The sequence below is a fragment of the Cydia splendana genome, chromosome 5 (assembly GCF_910591565.1).
Source record: "Cydia splendana chromosome 5, ilCydSple1.2, whole genome shotgun sequence".
NCBI lineage: Eukaryota > Metazoa > Arthropoda > Insecta > Lepidoptera > Tortricidae > Cydia > Cydia splendana.
In genome coordinates, this window is record NC_085964.1 from 11,824,752 (window position 1) to 11,844,578 (window position 19,827).

The following is a 19,827-nucleotide window of genomic DNA, read 5'->3' on the forward strand; positions in this document are numbered from 1 at the left end:
AGAAGTGTAAACAACAGCGCCGCGAGCGCCACTATAGCGGGCGCCAGTACCTACAGAACGCTCTCGAGTATGACGCGAAGCTGAAGTGACACTTTCTTCATTCTATGGTGTGTCTTGCTAGTCAAAGTGTTTATCTCGTAAACTCATAGTAGAGCAAATAATAACGTCGCAAGCACCACTATGGCGGGCGCTAGAATGTGCGTCGCCGCTGCGTCAGGAGCACTGCGCGGTTTGGCGACGTCGCCGCTGTCCGCGCGCTGCGCCGACACAGAGCCGCACGCGCTGGAACACGACTCCCACGCGCGGCACACGTCGCACGCGTGCGTCGTTATTGGCTGGAAGAAAACGCGCGCCCGGTGACCTGAAACCACGTCCAGATTTAATATAGGAGAAATAAGACTGCTCCAAGAATTGGGTTGCGACCAACTTACTCGTACTCGTATTTCGGAAAATAAATAAAAAAGAAGAAAAAAGCTTCGTACTGTCAGACTACATAATAACAGTCAACACGAGGATACAGAAACAAACTAATAAAAATGAGTGGAATTATGAATGGTGCAATTATTACACTTAATCGTTCAGCGAATGCGGTCGCCGATTCAAAGTATGAGGTTGCCAGGCAATCGTCAATACCGACATTGATGCCGCGGCAGCTAGACCTATAATCGGCGCAGTGTAATTTGTGTCATCAAGGTGCGGTATAACAGTTGGCGGATCATGTTGGATGCCTTTATCCAGCAGATTTATGCTAGAAGAACTAGATAGTAACAAAAAACTGACTAGAGTCGTAAAGGTCCTTGAGCGTGGCTACTCCGGGTCGCTGGCGCGCCACGGCGAGGGCGCGAGGCGCGGCTAGCGTGGCGCAGCGCTCGGCGCGGCCCGCGCGCAACCACGCCAGCACCACCGCGCCGCCTTCTGACAGTCGCGCTGTCGTCACGTGCGACGCTGCCTGTGGGACAATAATCGTCACATTTAAATGTGTCTCTTAGCACTTGTTTGCACATTCATTAGTGTTAAGTGCGAGTTCATACATTTGCTACTTGCGTTTAGTACCAAATGTATGTACATGATCCCTCTAAACACTTATCAATGAAGAAAAAGGCCTTATGTAACTGAGAGTGAAGGATACTTACGTAGCCCCACGTTGGGCGCCAGTATAATAATTAATAAGAACATAAAAATTAGTGTTGAGATGTGCCTTTTATCTAATTTAGGAATAAAGACACACCCGGAGCGACCCTATATTGTGCAGTAGTGTATCAGCAGGAATGGAGATGAGAAAATGTACCACGTTTCTAACAGAGGAATAACATCTGAAGTAGCCCCACGTTGGGCGCCAATTTGTCGGCGTAACAGGAGCATTGGAGAAGACTGAAGAGGTGACGATAAGTAAAAAGAAACGAGTGTACGCTTCGTTATTTGTTGTCCTGGGCACGATTTGACTGCGTTAAATTATTCTAGTATGATAGACGTAATATGAGATTGAGCGTCATGGGTTCATGTGACTGTGTATTAATTGTTACAGTTACATTAGGTTAGGGCTAATTATTTAATGGCCAAGATAATTTGGCAAACCAGTATTTTCAAAATTTTACCGTTAGTTCGGTCAGTGTGTGGATGTCAGCCAGGTATCCGGAGGGTAGTCGCACGGTCAGCAGAGTAAGCCCGCTTTCAGTTTCGTTGCCCAGAGCGACAAACCTGCATCAAGTTGGCAAACATGAGGTTGATAAAATGGAAATATATACCTTAATTAGGTACCTTTTTAACCTATTAAGAAATATTATCTAAAACGAAAAAAAAAAAACATGATTGTGATGTTGTTACGCAACACGTGGTGTCCGGGAGCCAGCCGCGAAACTACATCTAGTAAAAATTATTCTGAATAGGTAGTTAAATTAGGTAAAAGACAAAAGTACGTAGGTACTTAAGTGTTAAATAAATATTGTTCCTCACTTGGCCATTCATACATTTTAGACAAAAATATAATCGTATTGAAATTTCTAAGAAATTGCAATAGAGGGTTAATACTGACCCTATGCAGATGGATAGCTGCAAGCGGTCCTTGGTAGACACCTGGTCCACCCGGGGGTCTAGGTTAAACCGGGGCCAAGCTGCAGTGACGTTGGTGCTGCCTTTGGTTGAGAGCCCCACGATGGCTATGCCGCGACCTTCGGTAACTGCACTAGCGGAACGCGCTGCACGTACCTGGGAACCAAGGCATTGGCACTCATTTCAAGTCTAGTCACGAATCATGTTGTCCCAATACGTGACTCGTTTTCTTTACTTTACAAATACAATTAATTTATTGAGAAAAGTATAGTACTTTGTGCCTTTAATTGTTGCTGATATGGAATTGGCGATGATATTATACAAATACATTCCATTCCATTTGTACATGGAATGCGGTTGCGTGAACAACCAAAATATAGTTTACGCAATCAACCAATGGCTTACTCAATAAATATTTAATTACCAGTTGTGTCTGTATGACAAGTGCATTTTCGTCGTCTATGTTGAACTGTCGTGCTTCTTCAGATCCTGTGACATTCACTGACAACCGAAGTTTACTTGGAGATCTGATTTCTTTAGCGAACATTGCAAGTGCATCCAACTGAAAAATAAAATAAATGAGGCAGTTAAAGTATATAGGTATTGCAAATATGAAAACCTGATATTCATGTATGTATTTCTAAATGGATCACAAACTGTCCATTCATAATGTTGCAATTACCTACGAAAAAATATTTGCCAATAAAACGTACCACATCGGGATCCAGGTCGCTCTGAGCCTGCATAAGGTATCTGGCTACGGGCACCGCCTCGTCTACCAGTCGTTCCGAAAGCATAGCTCGGAGTCCCCAGGCTGCCGTCGAGGCTTCCAGGGTGTTACCCTTCAGCCAGGGGTTACGCCATTCGTTACCGGTCATCTTGCGAGACCAGAACTTAGTTGAACCTGAAAAATATAACAGTGTTTGTGTGTATACACTTTTGAATTCACAAAAGATGGAAATAAATCTTATAGTATATTTGTAGATTCATGTGTTTTAATAACATCAAGACGTCATGTCAAGACAAGACAAAGAGTACTAGCTGCCTATTCTTTATTGTTTCCATACTAATTATACCATTATCTTCGAACGTATTGTTTGAAATATTTGTAAATTGATCCTTCATCTCAACAATGCCATGGAATACTTTCATCTTGTTTGAAAACCAGGTCAGAAATCTTGGACACTGGGTTTTGGACACCGGCATTTAGCCTCTCAGGCAGTTGTAATTACCAGAAGCGTTGGCGTATCGATCCATCATCTCCAGCGCCGTGGCGGCTTGCGGATGCCTAGCGGCGGCAAGAGCCCCGGCCGAAACTGCCAGCGAATACGCGTCTTGTTCGGGAGACAGTGAGCCCGCTACGTAGTCAGAGGTCTGCTCGACGGCGCGCCTCAGGAATATGTCGTTGCCCTGGAATAAGTTTACATTAGACATTAATTGTATTGTCTGCCTACAGCCGCGCGAAAAATAACATGCAATAATTGTGTTGATGAATCAAAAGCACACGGAATAGATTCGTAGTTTACCTGCGCCTGGGTGAACGCCAACAACGCATATGCAGCCGTTGGCAGGGCGTCTTGGGCATGTTGGTTGAGGCGCTGGTCAGGAGCACGGAAGCTGCCACCGGGGCCCTGCTGCGCATCGGCTAGCCAGCGAATCGCTGCCGTTGCCGCCGCCGGGCCCACTGCTACGTGGCGCGCGCAACGGACCAGCCAACGCGCTGCCACTGCTGTCATCCTGTAATAAACAACAAGCCATTAATTGCGAGTAAAATCTTTTCGGGTGCACAGTGCATAACCGTTCTATAATACCAAAACTCATTTTAATTGGATCTTGGTCTGATCAAATCGATACAGTCAACAAAAGGAACTAAAGGAAGGCACTAACCATACGTCTCCTGTAGACTCGTCATTTGTGTCGGGAGCGAAGGAACCATCCGGTCGGCGATAAGCCATGAGCCGCTGGTAGCCAGCGGCGGCGTGAGCACGAGCCTCGCTCGTCACTGCTGAGTCCTCTTCGTCAATCGCCTATAGAAGAAAGATGAATCACATTCATGTTTACGTTTAATTACCCTATGATACTAATACTGTTGGTAACAAAGTGTCTGGAATCTGACTGTAAATCACTGTTAATTCTCATTAAAATAATAAAATTCCTTGAACAGATTGATGAACAGACACTAAAATAACATCAGTTTTATGAGGAGAGCCATGGGTAATTGGGTAGATAATATCACACTAAAGGATCATTCCATTCCATCCGATCTTCCAGCGGGCCCCAAAGAATAAACCTTCAAGAAAAGAGCGTACGTCCATCTTAGAGGCCAGCAACGCACTTACAACGCCTCCGGTGTTGGGGTTGTCCATGGGCGGCGTAATCGCTTACCATCAGGCGATCCATCTGCTCGTTTGCCTCCTATATCATTAAAAAAATCTCTTAAAACTTCGTTTAAATCACCTGCAAGTAGTCGAGTAACACGCAAGCCACTGCCATCGGGCGCAAGGCATGTACTGGATCGGCAGCAGGGGAGGGAGCCGCGCGCGCTCTGGGCAGCGCCGCAGCCAGCAGGTTCCCGGCTGCCAGCAGCGACACCGGGCCCGCTCGCGTGCCCGGCGGGGGATCCAGCGTGACGTTTCCGCGCGCTACGCCGCGCCGCCCGTCTAGCAGGCCCCAGGATGAGATTTCTTCTTCGTAACCATCCTAAAACAATAATAAATACCTCAACATTTACTTATGAGTACTTCTATATCACTTACTTACTTCTACATAGTTACCTAAACAATAGGAACCAAGTGTCCGATTACAATCAAAAGACGCTTCAGACAACACTTGAATACCGTAAAAGTGTATCTTATCTTATCTTATTGTTTTCGGGGGCCCTTGCGGATACACTTCGACCCATAGGGATCTTTTGTGCAATTACCCCCTAGAGAAGATCCCTCAACTACTCAAGAGCTTTTCCCACCATATCCATGTGTCGGATGATGGAGCTCATGGGTAGCATTTTAAAGTCCTTTGGTTCCAGATATCCTGCTCCAAAGTCCTTCATTCTTTGTCTGGCGTAACAGTGTAGGTACCTACATTAAAAAAAAACGAAATCTGTATTTCATAATAGCAGTAAAATAAAAAAAATTAACAGTTTAGTAATTGGAAGGTCATCTCTACCTTAAAGTGAATAGTCCTGAAGAGTGAGGCAGACACTCCATCGCCGGTGGCCTCAACGATAATTGGCGCTTCTCCCAGCCGCGTGGTGCTCACTAGGAACGTTGTGCTGGCGGAGTCTCCTGCCGGGACAGACACTTGGAGGCGGCGCTACACCTCGATCATCCCTACCTTAACGTCAATAGTCCTGAAGAGTGAGGCAGACACCATCGCCGGTAGCCTCAACGATAGTTGGCGCTTCTCCCAGCCGCGTGGTGCTCACTAGGAACGCTGTGCTGGCGGAGTCTCCTGCCGGGACAGACACTTGGAGGCGGCGCTACACCTCGATCATCCCTACCTTAACGTCAATAGTCCTGAAGAGTGAGGCAGACACTCCATCGCCGGTGGCCTCGACGATAGTTGGCGCTTCTCCCAGCCGCGTGGTGCTCACTAGGAACGCTGTGCTGGCGGAGTCTCCTGCCGGGACCGACACTTGGAGGCGGCGCTATACCTCGATCATCCCTACCTTAACGTCAATAGTCCTGAAGAGTGAGGCAGACACTCCATCGCCGGTGGCCTGAACGATAATTGGCGCTTCTGCCAGCCGCGTGGTGCCCACTAGGAACGCTGTGCTGGCGGAGTCTCCTGCCGGGACCGACACTTGGAGGCGGCGCTACACCTCGATCATCCCTACCTTAACGTCAATAGTCCTGAAGAGTGAGGCAGACACTCCATCGCCGGTGGCCTCAACGATAATTGGCGCTTCTCCCAGCCGCGTGGCGCTCACTAGGAACGCTGTGCTGGCGGAGCCTCCTGCCGTGACCGACACTCTAAGGCGGCGGTACACCTCGATCTCTGCAAGTTCACATTATGTGATGATGTTCACGCTCAAAATTAAGAAGTACCTATGCCAGTTAGGGAAGAGTATTTTCATCGCGTTTAGGTGAAAAGAGTATCATGTGGGAGATATACTGATTTTAAAGTTTTCAGAGGGTTTAATAACATTCGCGTTAAACGGGTTTTAGCATTTACTGAGAAGACCAGATAAGCTTGTGGAATGTACTCACTTTTAGCCGAATCGATGTTATTTTCCAAGGGTTCAAACTCAAAGTACTGCTCGGAATTATGGAAAGTAACTTCAACGCTTGTATCAACTGTCAGCGTGCTTTTCAATGTGATAACTGCCGCTAACGCTTCGCCACGTTGTAGGCTGGCTGGCAGTTCTGCAGTTATGGTTAAGGGTATGCTGGTGGTCAACTTTTGGGGTGAAGCGAGGCCTAGTCCGAGCTCAGGATGTACCGCGAACGCTCCCACCAACCAGTTACCACTGGTGGTTGGAGATACTCTGTTCTCAGAGCCTCTCCCGTCATTGCTAAAAGGAAAAGGTGATATTGATAAATCTAAATTTTTAAGAAACGCTGATATTAATTTAAAAATTAATTATTCTATGATACTATAGATAGAATTACGAATTAGAGACAATAGAGTCAAGATATTCGTACCCTATTGAGAAGTTAGCAACCGTCCAAGTAGGCTGAGGTGCAAGTTTGAGGTAATATCTCGGCGTTGGCGGCGTCGGCAGGCGACTAAAGGCGTAAGGTCCCGCCAGCGGAGGTCGAGTGCCTGTCTCCGGGAGGCTTAAGGGCGGCGGTTTACCTGTTGGTTAAGATTGCCGTAAATAAAACAATATCTTAGAGAAAGACAAGCAAAAAGAAAGGCACATTTTTAGATTGCATTACCTCTTGGATCGCTCCTCATTACAATACTATCAGTTAAGATGACTACTCCTGCATTCTGAAATGAAAATAACAGAATTATACCATGTATAATATTGATATATTTTAACATTGTTAAGTTTGCGCTTCTAGGTTATTTACTAACCGTGAAAACGTCAAATGTAGCGTTGCCTCCCAGGTCAACTCCCATGCCCGGCAAATGGTCATGGTTCTTGAATATGGAATGCCTCAAGCCACTAAAGCTTTCTACTTCTCGTTCGATCTGTACGGAAAATTAATACATTTTAGTTGCAATGGCACAAATCGATCTTCCACAAAATATCAACATTTTTAGAAAAGATCGAGAAAGAAGAATGTCGAAAAGGAAACCCATGAAACTTTCATCTACTTTATTAACCATTGAAAAGATTAAGGAAGTATTCGTTTGAAATGAATAGTCGGACATCATTAACACTATCTGTTGCTATCGCATTTTGTTTCAATATCAAATATTCGGTCAGGATAGGTATTCGTGGTCCTGCAAAATAGTCGAATAGTGGACATTGCCCCAATGTCCACCTCCACTACGAAACAGCAGATCAGGATCAGGATAAATGCTAAGATGGGACAGAAAGACCCATGGTCTTTAGTCTTTCTTACCGTGTGCATGTCAAGCCCGCTGCCGAGTCCGTCCTCCCCAGAGAGTCCGGCTAGGGCAGCCCGCGAGTCCTCTGCCAGCACGGCAGCGTGAGCGCCAGGCTCGCCCACCACCCTCATTTCTACCGCGCCACCTGGTCGGTAGCCTCCGCCTACTGATAGATATACCTGAAGCAATGTTATTTATGTTTCAATGACTGATCATGAGATCACACAATAAGCTATACGCGGGACAAGCCTTCTGAACATGTCTTGGAGTTAGTACGAAATATTTACCAGTGGAATTCCATGTATTAGTCAGCCGAGAAAGACCAAAAAGTAAATGGCACGATGAAATTTTGTAAATGTTCAGAACAACAGTAACACTGCCATAAATCATTAAATTTAACATTGTTACAAAACTTGTTTATGAATAGTTACTTTGTGCTGTAGCAAATTCTTTTGTGGGGCATATATCGCGGACGCCAGTAAGACATCTTGGGTAGAGTCCAACAGCGGATACCAAGCTAGCAGCACGCAGCCGGGGGCCATCCGCGCTTGCACCGGTATTGAGACGTCCACGCTTTTGCGAGCAGGGCTTAACTGTAACACAAACGAAAATAATACAATACCAATAAACACTTCTGTTTTGAGGCTGTCACATAACGACAATTATAGCTAAGGCCAGTCACTGAATCAGCGACAGCTATGAATGGTTATTAATTGAATGCAACCATGCTTTTGAAAGACGTTGACTCTGTTATTGTTTATGTACTTACTTATAATAATAGTAACTTTAAAAAAAATATTGCGTACCTACGAGAAATCTGGGATTAGCCGAACGAAGTTCGCGCCTAGCTAATATGCGAATGCAATCGGAATTGCAGATGAGAAGAACGCGTCTTAAACGCGACACGTTCGTAACACATTCAAGACAGAGTGATAGAAAATGTATTAAATCCCATAGTATAACTTACTTCAACAGTTTTAGCGAGAAGGATATCTCCTCGCCCTATAACGGCATAGTGCAGAAGATCCATTCGTTCAGTGGACGAAATACGCGCTCGCATCTCGCCTCCTACGGAGTTACCCCGAGTCAGCAGTTCCACCGTGAGGTATTGTCCTTTAGAACCAGCTGATTTTATCACATTGATTACTCGCTCTGTGACCTCCTTGTATTTTATCTGAAAGATTTAATACTTACATAAGATCAGGCTTATCATAGAATCTAATTTAGATTTTATTATTGTTATGTTATATCATACCACTAAGTTGAGGGTAAAAGCAGCATACGATTCAGCAGGCGTCAAAGTGTAGGTGGCTAAACCTTTCTTCAATGGAACTGTCGTTACATTAACCGGCGCTCCATCGTCCCATAAGCGCTCGACCGTGACGTCATCGTCCAGTTCTATTATTTGACCTGACGGATCTACCACTTCGATCTGAAAACGTGAAAAGGATATGTTAGTTATTTAAAAGGCTTAAATGGATAGTTTTTCCTTGAATTTATAGTTTCTATCGTGGTAACGGAAGAAACGAAGTGGTTTTATTCAATTCGTTCCGCCGTAGGGGTTTTTATTTAATTGAGTTAAAGAAAATGGCATGATTTGCTTACCTGGACAGTGTAAGGTAACATAGGCCTGAAGTACTCAGGAGCAGTAACTTTGAGTCTATAAGGAGTCCTCAACAAAAGAATTCTTGAGGAGACATTTTGCCTTATCAACGTATCTTTTTCCTCCAGTACTGCTTCAACTACTAACGGCCTTGCCGCATCTTCGGCAAGGTCTAGGTCAGTTTTTAGGTCGTAGGTCACTTCAGTGTTACCGTTGAAGTCGACAACCTTCCGGGCGGGATTAGAGAATACTGGCTGGAGAATGTCGGAGAAAAATACTGCATACGCGGATAGGGTCAGTTCTCCTTGTACCGGTAAACCGGTGAAGTGGCTGGAATTAATACAAATTCAAATAAGATTGAGATATTTGTGAGCACCTTCGCCGCTCGATATATCTGATCTTTTACAGGAAAATAGCAAAACCCAGATATATAAAAAATTAATTGTGCAATTAATTTGTTCCTCAAAGTTGATGGCATGCCATCCGTAAATAATTACAATGACTGCAAAAAGTTTTATTCAAACAGCTTTTTGCGCAGCCATAAGTTATTAAGGCTATCTAATATTTACACAGTTTCTGAGAAGCGCTGTAAAAAAAACGAAATGACCGCGTCAAAAGGTTGCCCGGATTCAATCGAAATAAAACCTGATTCCACAAATAATCAGTTTTCCATCATTGTTACCATTGTTGACGGCTTTCGCGGAGAAAATAGAACTCCTTTGTTTGTAATGGGAAGTTATTATTGATGTTTGTTTTCACTTTAACCTAGTGAAGTACGATGTTTTTCTTGCTTATTTTATTCTAAGTACACCGGAATAAATTAGAAACTAATTGATTTGAAGGTACTGTGACGATAACACGAGATCTCTAGCGGATTTAAACTATTGTCTGTGTATGATAATTCATAACGATCCTGACCACATATGTAGGTAATCTTGTTGCATTTATTTCGATAAGTAGGTATACCTACTTAAACTAAATTCCTTGACTATAAAATGCCGACTTTGAACTAGAACCAGACTGTTAGTAGTACTTAGTTACATTAGCAAAGTCTCTTATTTACAAGTTCCTTCCTTAGGGATCTAAGTATCCTTAGATCCTATAGCGGCATTGGGCTTATAGGTACATGCAGGCTTCTCACCGGCATCGTTGTTTGATTAAGGAGTCGAGTCGCCGCGAAAATGTCAGGGAACGGGTATTATTACGGGTATCAATGAATCATAAAGGCAGAGATAATACTTGTTTTAAGAACTTACTTAGCAGTGACGTTGACGGTAAACCGGCCCGCGCTGAACAATACTTCTTTAGGCAGTTGCATGTCCATCTGAAACTTGGGCATCACGTAGTCGGCCACCAGTATCTGGCGCGAATACACTTGGTTGCGAACCTCCACCTACAGAAATTATAAACATTGTTTTACTACTTCTTTATACTTAATACAACCATTATGTATTTATAAACAACATGACGTCAAACATTGCCGTAGGTAAACTGGAGTTTTAATAGGCTGCTATTTAACTGATCACCAGATTTAGTAAAATTTAATACCAAAAAAATCTATTTTACCACCCTAAAATCATGAATGATCACCAAAATTATAACACCATTTTAATGTGAAATGATTACCAATTTTATTACATTTTACTATCCTTTTAAAGGAAATGACACCAAAATAATCATTATTAACCCAAAAATAGTCAATGATTACCAAATTTCAATCCCCATTTTAATGTGAAATGATAACTAAATTTTTACATCTTGCTATCCTATTAAAGAAAATGACACCAAAATAATCATTGTAAACCCAAAAATAGTAAATGACCACCAAAATTAGAACTCCATTTTAATGTAAAATGATAACCAAATTTTTAAATCTTGCTATCCTATTAAAGCAAATGGCTCCAAAATAATCATTGTAAACGCAAAAATAGTAAATGATCACAAAATTGTAACCACATTTTAATTAAAAATGTGCAAACATTTAATATATCGTTATCCTATTAAATTAATTAATCCACTTCGTCACCTTTTTCTAGTAGCATTTTATTTCTGTAACAGTCGCAGTTCTAACCTAACCTAACCCACTTTTCTAGTAGCATTTTGTTTCTGTAAGGGTCGCAGTTCAAACCTAACCTAACCCACTTTTCTAGTAGCATTTCTTTTCTGCAAGGGTCGCCGTTCAAACCTAACCTAACCCACTTTTCTAGTAGCATTTCGTTTCTGTATGGGTCGCAGTTCAAACCTAACCTAACCCACTTTTCTAGTAGCATTTCTTTTCTGTAAGGGTCGCAGTTCAAACCTAACCTAACCCACTTTTCTAGTAGCGTTTCGTATCTGTATGGGTAGCAGTTGAAACTTAACCTAACCTACTTTTCTAGTACCATTTCGTTTCTGTAAGGGTCGCAGTGCTAACCTAACCTAACCCACTTAACTGATAGCAGTTTAACTTACTTTTCTAGTAGCATAACGAAATGCTACTAGAAAAGTAGATTAGGTTAGGTAGGTATGCGGTGCGGGCTACGGGGGGTTGAGCGGGAGGGGCTAGTAATTTTGGCATCAGTTTACTTTATTTGGTAATATGTATAATTTTTTGGTAATCATAGTGGTTTATTTAGGTGAAAATATCGCATTAATTTGGTCTTCAAGATTTGGTGATCATTAATGATTTTTGGTGATCATTCAATATATTTGGTATTTGAATACAATTTGAAGTGCAGTCGTAATTAAAGTGGTGGTACTTTTGTATTTTTAGGCCTTATTTTTTTGGTGTTCAGTAATTTTTTTTGGTAAGCATGATTTTTTTATTTAGGGTACCAAAGTATTTTTTGGTGGTCATTATATTTGTAGCCGTTTTAATATAAGTACCTACCTATGGCTTTTTTGAAATCAGAATATATTTAGCTCGTATAATTAAGTTACTAGTAATATTAATGCCCAAAAGACAAGAACAAAGAAAAAAGGTTATTAACACTGTCCGTGGACGTTTTGTTGCTCTTGAGTGTATATTAACATGTCCAACAGACTGTCAAAAAGACAAGGATCAATAGGTAGGTAGGTACGTACTTTTTTCAAACGCATGGATTTAGTTATCAATTATGGTTGCTACCAAAGTCCCGAAAATTGTTTCTGATGTAATTACTGGAATTTGTTTGCCCTATATTTGTTATGTACCTAAGACTAATAGTGAATAAGCAATGCATTAGTACAAGTACTTCAAAACGTGCAAATGTAAATGCGATTCAATATACAAAATCTAAGGTCATCACAGAGTGGGTGTTAAATTCAAAGTCACGATAGCTATCTATGCATGTAGTATGTTTCCGCTGTACTTCCTTACTTGTATCGTCCATTCCCCAAGTGCTGGCTCATCAGCCAGTACCAACTCGTCGGAGAGAATCCCTCGGTCCAGGGAGACAGCGCCCCATTGTCTTACAGGAGAGCCTCCCGCGTCCATCACGCTCACGTCTATCGGGACAGACAAAGGCAGCAGGTACCTGCGGGTGAGGTCAATAACCGTGGTAATCACACGTAATCTTACGCGTTCTATCCGTGCGTTCTAATTGCTTATGAAGTGCAGGCGAGTCGAACGCTCAGATACCTGTGACCTCGAGATCCGAGAAAGCTATGTGTAAGCCCGAGCGCATATATACTGGTTGACCTGTGGTTTTTAACATGCCTGCGATCGGAATAACACCTGCTGGCTTCTCTTCGCCGAGGGTATCGAAAGCGAAAGTGTCTTGTGTTGTGTTACGGTGCTGATGAAATTTATACGAAGAAACATTGTTCATTAGATACGATTGGCTAACGCTAAGTACCTACTATTGTTTGTTTAAAAGTTCGGAAGCCAAACATTCTTGAATAAAACGGGTAGACACAGACAGGTAATTTATTCCTACGTTTTTGAAAAATTATTCAAAAACGATAAAAACAAACGATTATATTTAAATAATTTAAACTGAAACGACAAGGCAACTCAAAGCCTGCAAATCCTCCAGAATCTCTTTTATCAAGCAGAATCTATTTTATGTAGGATTAGTCGGAGCTCACTTAAAGCTTAAAAACTGACAAAATTCAAGTACCTAATTACCGTAAAAAGGTTTAACTTACTTATCTAGAGCGACGACTCTGAACTTGATGGTGTCGCCGGGCTGGTAGACCCGTTTGTCGGTCTGCACGAATACGCAGAAGCTCCTCGGTTGGTACACCAGCCGCGCTGACGATGAGAACTGTGCGCCAGACCTCGACTGCGCGATCAGGTCGTAGTTACCGGGTCCCGGGTCGTCTATCTAGGATACAAATTAAATTAAGTTCTTAGACTATATTTATCATTATTTTTGTCTAGGATACAAATTAAATTAAGTTCTTAGACTATTTTATCAATAGATATCGTTTGAGGGACTATATAACTGATGAAGATATATTTCGTCACGTTAAGAAAGAGGATTAAAAATTACCCGCCTGAGATCGCGAAGCGAAACAGGCTACGGTCAGATCGCACGTGGCAAAAACGTTTAGATAGCATCTGTAACAAATGTTAGGTACTTACCTCAAGATCAACGATCCTGGAAGACCCCGCTTGGACCTGCACCTCTCGTCCTTGTGAATAGGGCTCTCCATTGGCCTTCCTGCCCTCCACGGCCACATAGACGCTCTGTGCCCGCGGTCCGCCTGCGACCGCTACGCGATACGCGCTGTACGGCCGGATCACTCGTGGTCCTATCACTGATATGCTGCAGGGAATAACACAACATTAATACTTGACAACATGGAGCCCGTTAGATAATGCAGCAGGACTTAGTACAAACACGGCATGGTGTAACGATTGATCATATATAATAAATCTAATAGGAAGGGAACTAGCTTCTTACAGTAGGTACTACATACAGTGTGTAGGTTTACATAACGGTTATTTTACCACACAAAAGAACTAGTGTTATGGCTGGTTCGTTACATACCTTCACGATAAACACATAATTACACAACTATGTACATCTAGTATCTAGTACCTACATATTATACAAACGTGTGTAGATCTATTTATTCTATAGATTGTCATCTGTACAAGCAGGTAGGTAACATGCATTAATGAATAAGTAATGTAGGTATTTTTATGTAACTAAGTATTCCTGACAATGTAACATATAACACAACGCTCATAAATTTGTAGCATTGTATTTAGCAAAGGTTTTTCAGTAACAACTCGAAGCCATAAAAACTACATGCATGCAATTTGTAAGTGATAAATGATAATTGTATAGCATAACATAAACTTACCATTGAATAACAGCTGGAGCGACCAGACTTATAAGAAATATGTGAAACGCAAGAGAGTTCATCATTCTGAAACAAAAATTTGTTACATTTGAAAGTTATAGTGTGGAATTTAAGAGCCCATCCCAGCCCAAGAGTACAAATACAGAACGTAGCGGCCCCCTTTTTTAAATACCTGTCGGTAAATTTAAATAATCATGATTATTTAGCAGTGGCGCTAGTCAGCGCTAGTGTGCACGTTGATGGGCTCAAAGCGAATGCAACTAATCAAAATCAGCCCTATAGTAGCGCAGCCTAGTTTTGGTACTTCGGATACATATTCGATTAGCTCAGATATAATCTAAATTTAAAATAGAAAAGGTGCCGTTCCATGTAAATGAACCATGCAATCCAATTAAAGAATTAATTAGAGATTTGCAAGAGTTATTATTATTATAACAGCTGTTACTGTTGTCCCTACAAGGAAACTTGAACAGCCTTCTGAACGACCATGCGTGCCCAGAATGAACACGCATAATGGCGTGATTGATATTCATTTGCACATTTAAAATAAATTCGGTTGAACATAAGATAATTTTAATACCTTATTATTTATGTGTTCATCCGTGAAATTATCTTGTATTTATCAGACGAGTAAAGCGTACCTCTTAACTTTAATTTATCGAACCGACATGCCGATATTCTTTTACTAATCAAAGTTGCTAATAAATTTCATGGGAAAGTACCTACCTAAATAAAATATACCGGTCAAATTAAATGTTTGGATTTTACTTTTCACTTTGTTACGGTTTCAAATCACGCTATTTCCTTTCGTGTCCACGATTAGAAGATGTCCATTAAAAGACAAACTATAAAATTATTGGTGTTGCGGCGTAGGTAATAGTACCTATGCCTAATGTTTACTTTTGTAGGTAGAGGCTTTTTAGCACCAAGGAGTGGTCAATGGTCACGGGATGAACTCCATAAAACAAGCTAAGTATATAATAGTTATTTATTTGTTTTACAGGAGAGCAAAGTTGATGTTTAAGCCCTCGTGCTAATAATGATATCGGAGCAAGCGAAAGATTCCATAATTGAACCACGTAGCGAGAGGTTTGAAAATGGAATCTTGAGTGTTGCGAGGGTTTCAAGTAGAGATGCAACGGATACCGGATACCGGATATCAGGCCTGGGCACTGGCCGAATATCCGGTATCCGGCCGCCGGATATTCGGCCGGCGGAACTATACCTATATTTTGAGTTTTGCAGGTGCGCGTCGTGCAGGTTTCGACTACGGTTACCATCAGTTTGTCACTGACATAAACGCCGTCGAGAACGTAATTTACTTTCTATACATCCCGTTTGCACTAATATGCGAGTGCGAGCGAGATGTATAGAAAGTAAATTAAGAATACATAGAAGGTAACCGTAGTTTCGTAGTGAACGTTTGCGCGGACACATTTCTAGGATCGTAACGAGTTTTATCATGTCATTACGTAGTAAGTTCGTTTATAGTTACAAGTGCGCTCGCGTATTTTTGTGTAAACAAATAAGTGTATTGTGTGACATTGGTTACGTATTCATTTCTATCTACTGTGTCGTTAGCATTATGACTGACTGTTTTTTAGATTCCATTTTTTACCCCAAAATGTGTTAATTTTACTATCCGGTATCCGGCCGGATAGTAGGTCACTATCCGGTATCCGGCCGGATACTAAAATAACGGCCGGATAGGCCGGATACCGGATAGTAACCGGATATCCGGTGCATCTCTAGTTTCAAGGCACGAGGGTTAAATAAACTTTGCCACCGAGTGATACCTACGCTAAATTTTTCACCACACCAACGCGAGGAAAAACCTAACTGTAAAACATTACAAATCAAATCCAAATGAACTATTAAATATTTATCATTCAAAATCATCACTTAAAAGTCAATTCCACCAGCCAAATAGAGGGAACAACTTAAAATTTGCATCTCACTTCTTCTTTGCATCTCTCGACGATAAAATGCCACTTTCTCATCAGTGTTTGAAGTATCAAGAGAGCCTTTACCAGCTGGTGTGGTGAAAAATATACGTAACGATGTTTTTACTCTCTTTTACCTTTGCTCTACCAATGCCTTATGGGGTAAAACATATTTTGTTTTACAAGGGGGCAAAGTTCTTCTTTAACCGCTTGTGCTAATATTGATACTCGAGCAAGCGAAAGATTCCAAAATTGAACCACGAGCGTAGCTAGTGGTTCGAAAAATGGAATCTTGAGCGTTGCGAGGGTTTCAAAGCACGAGGGTTAAACAAGAACTTTGCCCCCGAGTGAAACACAAATTTTTTCACCACACCAACCCGAAGCAAATATTAAATGTAAAATATCAAACAAAATCAAATCCAAATTAATGTTATTAAATATTTGTCATCCAAAATCATCATTTAAAAGTCAAATTCTACCAACAAACATAAGAAAACAACTCAAAATTTGCATTTGATTACTTTGCCTCACATGTGAATAAAATGCAACTTTGCTATCAGTTTTGGAAGTGCAAAGTAAGCCTTTCCGAGCTGGTGTGGTGAAAATAACTATTCTTATGTGAGTCATAATCTTTATGTAATTAGTGATTCATGTTTGTCATCAGTGTTATTTATATTTTGTATTGATGCCCGAGGCAAGTGTTAGTGTGTGTGTCACAATACCTAACTTCACATGGTACGGAAGGTGTAGTGGGCGTGCTATTATGTATAAAATTCATGTTTACGTATTGAGCTCACCGTCCTTGTGTCCCTGCCTGTCTGACTCACAGGTTGTATCAACACAGGCGTTGGCGGACCCTCTACCAAAATTGGTAAAATGTGGTTTTGAAGATTCTTTGAATAATTTTGAAAGTTATCAAATATTTCGTGTTTGAATTAACCATGAATCTAGTTTAAAAAGAAATCAACGTTTAAAAGAGTTTAAACAATAAAGAAGATAAATGGTAACAAAAGTGTTTAAGTACAGAATAGTAAGGAACTTTCTCTGCGGAACACATTACCTCTAACAACCAAACAATCACTGCAGCGTCGGGAGCTATTAACGGACTCGTTTCTTACTTACGAATCTTAATCTCACAAGTCTTGGAACAATTAGTGCCTAACCTTCCCTCTGTGACATTCACGTAATATTTGACATTTAAAAAGGACTTTTTCATTAATTTCTGGTTTCCAGCTCCATATAAAAATAAAGATTGCGCATGCACATCACTGTTCACATAATTCTTGTATTTAGAGCGGAAAATCTCACCTGCGTAACACTCGAGTCATTAGTTCAACTTAATAACAGTAACTTAACACTATTTGATAGATCGTTTCTGTCTGGTGCACATATTATTTGTGGTAGCGTGACGGCGCGCAACGACGCGAGGCCTGCGCGAGATGCGGTGCAACTGACGGCAGGTTGCGCGGCGCGGCGGCGCCCACGCAGCGGAGGGGCGCCGCGAAGCCTTGCGAAAATCCGCCGGATCGCGGACCGTGTCCAGCTCACTGCTACAGGACTAGCATAAGGCAGACCTACAATCACGCACTAGCGGCCCGATTCGGGAAATGAATTAGAGATTCACTAGACATGAAATAATAAAGTTATGTGACGTTCCACGGTAAAAGATACCTTATGGCGGTGGCAATAATATTGGAGCGGCGTTAATAATAGCGTAAGCGCCAACCGCCTTAAGGTATCTTTTGCCGTGGAACGTCACATATCTTTACTATTTCATACTTATCTAGTGAATCTCTAATTCATTTCCCGAATCGCGCCGTAGTTCTGACAAATCTCTGCGCCAAATTATACCCGTCTCTGGTATAATTTGGCTCATAGTCTGGATATATATAATGTGAATAAAATAGCTACTGCCGCTACTCTGTAATTCGTATAGGTACACCGGATCACTGACGATCGTAACTTCTAAATATGTCCCATTATGCAACAGTTTTTTTTATGGTCGGTTCCACTATTAACACTAATAGCTATGCAAAAGATAATAAACTTGCACAATCCATCGTTCCTTGCTAAACTAAACTGATAGAGTTTGACCTAGAAATAGAAGATAATGGTTACCTACATACATATGCAAATATTTGTCACATTGAAAACCTTGTAGCTTGTAGCATTCAGACAAGTTTCCTTAGATGGGATAATAGGGGATTCCTTATTAATTAGTCGTACGTCCCACTTATTATGCAGTCTCGAGTGGACGCCGTGAATAGAGACAATCGGCGCTGCAAGCGGCCGCGCATTCCTAGGAACATGTTTTACCTCAAAGCTGCTCAATGACCGGCCGCTTGCATTCATACTTCTATTCCACTTAGCGTGTCTATATACAGAATAACTGTAATCTCATTAACGGGCGGAGAAAACTAACTACGCTACTTTAACATCACAGTATATTTTCACACCATAAGTAATAAAAACATCTTTATACAAAGATACCTACACAAAGTAGATATAGTTGCGTGTTTACTGACTTGCATGGGACATGCGAGTTTTGACGAAAAACCTGTTATGAATATAAAAGACTACCTATGTATCTATACTTCTTAGTGTCAATAGCTTCTTGCACACGATTGTTATTAAGATATAGCGATTGTGTACCTATACATATAATGATGTGCGGGCTGAACGACAGTAGGTACTTTCGATCCATTCGTTATATTTAACTACGCATTTGCGCAATCAATAAGTGAGAGAAAACTCACTGAACACAAACTTACATTGTGTGTACCTGAATTGTGACATTAAAAAATATTTGCAACCTCGGAAATTGGCCAAAATAAATATTACTTTCAGTAATATTTTGGGTTGGTTATATGTATAATGTATGTAGGATGCGTGGATTGGAACGTAAGGAGTGAACGAGTGAGTGATAGAACGAACTGTTGAATGAACGATGTGTGAACGAGAGAGTATGATGCCGAGTGTCAGAGCGTGTGAAAGAGAGAGCAAAACGCCATGGGCGGATTTTGAATTGTTACCGGTGATTCGGGGAGACTGATTTGGGACGTACGATGTGCGGGTGTAATTTCTGTGTTTTTTGCAAAATATAAGGACTTAAAGATAATTTTGAGTTGTTTGTGTTCGCCCGACCCACAGTTTTGGTGTCAGATGTGGGAACGGCTCAAAATTAAGAAGACGACGAATTACGACGAAAATATGACGATTTGAAGACTTGACCTTGACGAAGACGCTACCAAGAAGACGACGATTTACGCTTAAAGACGATTTACGACGACTTACGACGACGACAACGACGATTACTAACGACGACGAAGATGTCACCACGTAAAAACCGGCGGAGGCAAGACGACGACGAGCTCGCGGCAAATACGTGGCATGGCGCCGGCAGCGGTATGTTGCATCTCACCGAAGGCCTCGTACCGAAGTTTACCGGTCAGGACA

General features: G+C 41.7%; 1 protein-coding gene across 1 annotated transcript; it reads right to left on the reverse strand.

Moving 5' to 3' along the window:
• Positions 1 to 114: 114 nt before the first annotated feature.
• LOC134790640 (thioester-containing protein 1 allele R1-like) lies at positions 115 to 17,835 on the reverse strand. Its single transcript, XM_063761499.1, has 26 exons — positions 17,680 to 17,835; positions 14,429 to 14,494; positions 13,701 to 13,884; positions 13,262 to 13,440; positions 12,492 to 12,648; positions 10,411 to 10,547; positions 9,157 to 9,484; positions 8,807 to 8,983; positions 8,519 to 8,725; positions 7,983 to 8,144; positions 7,566 to 7,730; positions 7,072 to 7,188; positions 6,930 to 6,984; positions 6,693 to 6,846; positions 6,258 to 6,562; positions 5,885 to 6,045; positions 4,507 to 4,749; positions 3,937 to 4,076; positions 3,576 to 3,786; positions 3,282 to 3,459; positions 2,763 to 2,953; positions 2,474 to 2,611; positions 2,033 to 2,205; positions 1,596 to 1,698; positions 781 to 949; positions 115 to 361 (listed from the first exon to the last, which is right to left on the reverse strand). The coding sequence occupies exons 1-26, from the start codon at positions 17,697 to 17,699 to the stop codon at positions 144 to 146; spliced, it is 4,338 nt and encodes a 1,445-aa protein (XP_063617569.1). The 5' UTR covers positions 17,700 to 17,835; the 3' UTR covers positions 115 to 143.
• Between the last annotated feature and the right edge of the window lie 1,992 nt (positions 17,836 to 19,827).

Excerpts from the sequence above, each read along its gene's own strand:
- LOC134790640 (XM_063761499.1), bottom strand. The coding sequence starts at position 17,699 with ATGACTCGAGTGTTACGCAG. Across the intron at positions 8,726-8,806 it reads CTTTTACCCTCAACTTAGTG|ATAAAATACAAGGAGGTCAC; the intron begins GTATGATATAAC and ends TAAATCTTTCAG. Across the intron at positions 4,750-5,884 it reads TCAGGACTATTGACGTTAAG|GATGGTTACGAAGAAGAAAT; the intron begins GTAGGGATGATC and ends TTATTGTTTTAG.